Source organism: Chenopodium quinoa, unplaced genomic scaffold (genome assembly GCF_001683475.1).
Source record: "Chenopodium quinoa cultivar QQ74 unplaced genomic scaffold, ASM168347v1, whole genome shotgun sequence".
Classification (NCBI taxonomy): domain Eukaryota; kingdom Viridiplantae; phylum Streptophyta; class Magnoliopsida; order Caryophyllales; family Amaranthaceae; genus Chenopodium; species Chenopodium quinoa.
The window spans coordinates 4,612,461-4,618,061 of record NW_018743510.1 but is presented as its reverse complement, the minus strand read 5'-3'; the positions used below and the strand labels follow the sequence as shown (position 1 = coordinate 4,618,061).

The following is a 5,601-nucleotide window of genomic DNA, read 5'->3' as shown; positions in this document are numbered from 1 at the left end:
AGATTTGTTTTGCATTATAAATAGACTTTTTCTTGAATTTATGAAGGTTCTAATTTTCCAAGTATTATTAGAACTTTGTAGAGAGACAAACTATTGATATTTTAGAGAAAGAAAATAGCTTAATCTTCAAGTTTCATCATTGTAATCAAGTTTTCTTCAATCCATGGTAGAATTTTCATGTTTTCTTCATCAATCAAGCTTCATAGTAGTAATTTCTTAACTATTTCCTTTTAGTTTGGTTTAATTGCATTTGATAGTGTTGATCTTCATTCATTTACTTGTTTTATTGAACTACTTTGATTTTGAATCATGTTTTGTTTTGTTAAGATTGAATTCATGCTTAGTGTAGTTGTGATGGCTATTTTCTCTTCTCTAGCTTAGATTTCTAGCTAGGGAAAGGGATGAAGGTCATGATTAGCTTGGAAAATTATGATGATTGATTGAATATTGCTTTGAGTTGATGATTTTGTGCTTTAATTGCTTGGAATTATTGTTGTGCACCTTTAATTCCATTACTTTAGTTCTAAATTGGACGCATGGGAATGATCTAGTTTAGTGTTGATCTATTTCATCAATTTGCTTGAATAATTGCATGGGAATGAATTATTTGGGTAGATTTTGTATTTCTTGGCATGTATCCATGTTAATCATCATTGTTGCCTTAGTTGATCATGATTGGAACCCCCCCCCCTTCCTAGTGTTTTGATCTTATTTCTCAAATCTAGTATTTGATCTTCTTATTAGTTCTTTTAGTTTGATTTTACTTCATTTGCTTTCTTTTGTCATTTGTAGTAGTTTAATTTGATTATTGAAAACAACAAAAAAATTAAAATACCCCTTGTTACTTTGCAATAGATTCTTAATTTCACTTTGATTGTGCCTTTCCCCGTTTCCTTGTGGTTCGACCTAACTTGCCACTATCTTGTGTGAACTTTATATAGTAAGATTAGGAATATAGTTGTTGATTTGGTTTAGGATAGTAGACCACGACCTATTATCCGGCGATCAAATTTTTGGCGTCGTTGCCGGGGAAACGGCTAGTTTTGCACTTTTACTGTGATATTATTGGAGAAAACCACCCTCCGGATTTGCACCTCAACCTCAACAATGGAGCCAACAAGCTCAACCATCCTACAATTCCAACCCTCAGTACCAAAACCCACCTCCACCTTAAAACCAAAACCCAAGAGGAAACTTCCCAAGAAACAACCAAAACCAATACAACAATCAAAATCAAGTATCTCCAAGGAATCAAGATCAAGCATCTCAACCCGATTCCATACAAAGCCAAATTCTTCAACAACTCAAAGCTATGAACCAACAAATACGAGAAGTCAAAGCCCATAGTAAAATGGTAGAGTCCCAATTGGCTCAATTGGCCGAAAGGTCATCCTTCAATTACCATCTAGACTTCTCGGTCAACCAAACCCTAACCCCTCACATACTTACAAAATTGAGTCTTGTAAAGCTATAACTTTAAGGTCGGGAACCACCAATGATGATCCAAAGAAGAGGGTTAGTGATGAGAAGAGAAGTGAGAAAGAGGTGGTTGAGGATAGGGATATTCAGATGGAAAAGGGCATTGAGAAAAACAAGCTTAGCGAAAAGAAGACACCTTTACCCCCTAGTGATGCTAGGAATCTGGATAGACTGGTGGCCTATCTCAGTAGGCTAGTGGAAAGGAAGTTAAATGAGAAGTTTGTGAAGTTTATAAGGGTGATGAAGGGTCTACACATCAATATTTTCTTCCTTGAGGCAATCACACAAATTCCTTTCTATGCAAAGTTTCTCAAAGGAATTCTTTCCAACAAAAAGAAGACCGGTGAAGATCTCGTGACTCTTCTTTTTCAGGTTAGTGCTCTAGTGCAACATAAGATGCCAAAGGAGCAACAAGATCTCTGGAGCTTTACTTTGCCGGGTAATATTGGGAATTCGGAAGCAAAGGGTGCCTTGGCAGATGCTAGTGTCAGTTTGATTCCATTTTCCATTGCTCAACAACTCAACATTGAATTGATCCATACAAGGAAGAAAATTCAACTTGTCGACCGATCTTTAAAGTTGCCATGCGGAGAGCTTAAGGATGTTCCCATTCAAGTGGGACATATCTATGTTCCTTGTGATCTTAAATGTCATGGACATGGAGGAAGATGACAATACACCTTTGATGTTGGGTCGAGAGGCTCTTAAGACCTTGGGAGCGGTGATCAATTGCAAGAACCACACTATCACTTGCGAAATTGCCAATGAAAAAATGGTGTTTGAATTTTTCCAAGGTATTTAAGAATCCCATGGTGGAGAAGGTTTATAGAGTGGATGTGATTGGTCCCCCTCAAGAGGAAGAATTTGAGAATTAAGAGAAGGGATTGAAGGAGAATCCTAAGCCCCCTTTCAAGAAATCTAAAGAGGTGGCCAAGGTGTCTATGATAAATGAGGATTATTTGGTAGGAATATCATCCTTGTTTGAAGACTCTCTTCAGGTGGGTGAGGTTGTCCCTCCCAAGATGGAGAATTCTAGGAGTTTTTCGTCTCAAAAGTGCTTGAGGAAACGAAATAAGAAGAAAAGAAACAACAACAACCACAAAAGATGAAAAAGAAAGTTGAGGAAGTTTGGGTCCCCAAAACGCCCCGACTTTTCCATTGTGATGGAGAGATGTTACAAGATGTATTCTTGCTCAATCTTGGGAGCATGCATGCTACTTCCACCTCTAAGTTGAAGAAGGTGGTATCCTTTGATCCACCTTAAAAGAGGTAAAGGGTCAAGCTAGAGACCCTAAACAAGCGCTTCTCGGGAGGCAACCCGGAGGATTTCTAACCCTTTTCTCCCCTTCCTTTCTTTTTCTCTTTGTTTTTCTTTTGTTTTATTTTTTAATGTTTTCTTTGGTGTATTATCTTGCGTTGTAGGTTGCCTTTTGGAAGTTTGGAGCGGGGATACATTTGGTGAATTCTATTTTATGCTCCTTTGTTCTTTTAAGCCAATCTCCCGGTGAGACCTTTTTTATTTCTCCTTTTTATTACTTGGTGTGCGCAGTTTAGGATAGGTTAGGAGGAATTTGAATAGTTTGAGGTTGTTTGCTTTGGTTTTACAGAACCCGGGGATCGTTGATGCTGATATCAAACGATTTTTGTATGACGATAGGGACTTCACTTGTTTTATATGCCTCATATTTGAACTATATGATTTCTTCCTTCTTCTTTAATTTTCTTTCTATCTCTTTTGACAAGCATGACCATGACAAGATGATAAAAAGGTGTTTTGGATTTTGCTCTTACATTTGGACTTGATTGTTTTGATATTATGTCTCTTAATACTTGATTCTTCCTAGTTGGTGATCGAGAACACGGTTTGAGAGTGCTTTTGGTTGAATTTGAAAAATTTTAACGCTAAGGTAGAAAGGTTAAGAACTTTGGGGCTATTTGAAACCTTAGTTCACAGGAAAATGGTAAGATGAAGTTGCTCTCTATAGTGGATTTGAAGCCCTTGGTTGGTATTTACTTGTTTTCATCCCTAGTGAGGATTACATTGTTCTAGCCATCATCACTTTATTGTGTGGCCTTTTAGGATCCTTGACTATGCATGTCTTAGTCCTTGTTTTGACCTCTAGCTTCCCGAGATCGTGACCGAGCTACTGTAGGGGAGGACAAGGGCACAATTTCTCATTTTTGCTTTTCTTTTTGTTTTTGTTTTATTACAAATTTAGTTTTCTATTTTGCATTTGCTCTTCTTGCTAACCCTTTGGGTCTATTCTCTTTCTTGATTAAAAGCCACATTGTAAGCCTAAAGACCTTTTGTTTCCCTAACCCTTAGTTTTGTGAAGCATTTTGGTTTGAGGGTTTGTTTTGTGTTGTGTTGGTTTGAATGATAATGAGAAAGTAATATGTTCTTTTGACCAAGTAAGAAAGTAAATTGTATATATTGTGTGTAATAAAGAAAATGCATTTAAGTAAAAGTTGTCCATAGTTGAAAAAAGGCAAGGACACCAAAGAACAGCTAACAAAAAAAAAATAAGTTGGTTTCGTTTTCTTCCCTATTTAAGCGTTGAAGACAATGCTCCATTCAAGCTTGGGGGGAGCGTTCCATCGTTTTTGTATATATTATGTGTTTGTGTTGAATAAGTTTGTGGGAGATGGTGGTATTGGTATTTTTGTTTGATGTTTGGTGACTTCTTGAGTTCGTTTTTGAGGTTTGATCACCCTTTTGCTTCACTTAGGAAATATCACAAAAAATTTAAAATTTTTACCCTGCCTTGACCCCTAGCCTTCCGTTTCAACTCAATAAATGACCCTTAGACCCTTATGGGTTGAGTCAAAGACCGACGGAGGGAGATAAACTTCAACCGAATGGAGAGAGTATGCATAGTTGAGATGTCGGGATGACCTTATATTTCCTCATAAATGTATCTTTTTCCGGTTCCTTCGCAGAATCATGAGGAGCTAACTAAGGGGTGATTTGAAGCTAGTGGGGAGAATGCGACCCGTTTTGGTTGGGACTAGGGCGTAGAATGAAATCACTAGTTCTTTATGCTTAGCTTAGGTTTGTCTTTCTCAACCATAAGCATCTAAGAACGTGTTTTCCCTCGTTTAATTGAGAAAGGTGGGTATTCTTTGGTGTTTGTCTTATCTCTTTTGAGTCCGAATGGAGCACTTTCCACCTTAAAACTTGATTGGTTTTCCTAAGCCTTTCAATGTTGTGTTAGTCATCATAGTGTTGCTTTTTCTCTTTTCTCTTTAGTCTTGCTTGAGGACAAGCAAGAGGCAAGTGTGGGAGATTTTGATGAGTGGCATTTATGCCATTTTTCACCCCTTTTAATAAGGATTTACCCTCATTTGTCACTTGTTTGTGCCTTCTCTTGCCATTTTTACCCTTATTTTAGTTTTATCTGCTTTTTCTCGTGTTTTTCCTCCTATTTTAGCTTTTCTTGCATTTTCTAGCTTTTTATCCTTGTTTTACAGGCTTTTAGGTGCTTTTGGATGAAGAAAGACGAGCTACGCTTGGTTTAGAAGTGGAAAGATGCCAATTGGAGAGGGCGCGCAGCATTCTAAAAGGGCGCGGGCGCGGAGAGAAGCTTTTGGAGATTTACCAAGTTCCTGTAGAAGGCTGCCCGCGCCCCAAGAGAGGGTTATCCCCAAACCTCAGCGGGCGCGACATATAAAGCTAGGGGCGCGAACCTCTGCTTCCTTGTTATCCCCTGATCCTGCACTAGGGCCTTTCCTCTGTTAGGAGAGGGCTCTCCTTCAGCCACCGCGAGCGCGGTGATTTTTGCCGCGGGCATGGTCCTTGGATTTAGCTAACTATATCCAAACGATAGAGGGCACGGTTTGGTTTGTTGTTTCCGGAATTGTTAAGCACTATAATTAAACTTTTTCTTGAATTTATGAAGGATCTAATTTTCCAAATATTATTAGAACATTGTAGAGAGAGAAACTATTGATATTTTAGAGAGAGAACGTTTCTTAATCTTCAAGTTTCATCATTGTAATCAAGATTTCTTCAAGTTTTCTTCAATCAAATGGTAGTAATTTCATGTTTTCTTCATCAATCAAGCTTCATAGTAGTAATTTCTTAACTCTTTCCTTTTTAATTAGTTTAATTGCATTTGATAG

General features: G+C 37.8%; 1 protein-coding gene across 1 annotated transcript; it reads left to right on the top strand.

Moving 5' to 3' along the window:
- The first annotated feature begins 1,351 nt into the window (after window positions 1-1,351).
- On the top strand, window positions 1,352-2,151 carry LOC110739826. The gene is made up of 2 exons (XM_021920310.1): window positions 1,352-1,386; window positions 1,482-2,151. Exons 1-2 carry the CDS (start codon window positions 1,352-1,354, stop codon window positions 2,149-2,151), a joined length of 705 nt encoding a protein of 234 aa, XP_021776002.1.
- Window positions 2,152-5,601: the final 3,450 nt, after the last annotated feature.

What these genes read in the sequence shown, in the direction of transcription:
- LOC110739826 (XM_021920310.1), top strand. Translation starts at nt 1,352, where the DNA reads ATGGTAGAGTCCCAATTGGCTCAATTGGCCGAAAG. An exon ending in TTGGCTCAATTGGCCGAAAG is followed by an intron (nt 1,387 to 1,481) that starts GTCATCCTTCAA and finishes TATAACTTTAAG; the next exon opens with GTCGGGAACCACCAATGATG.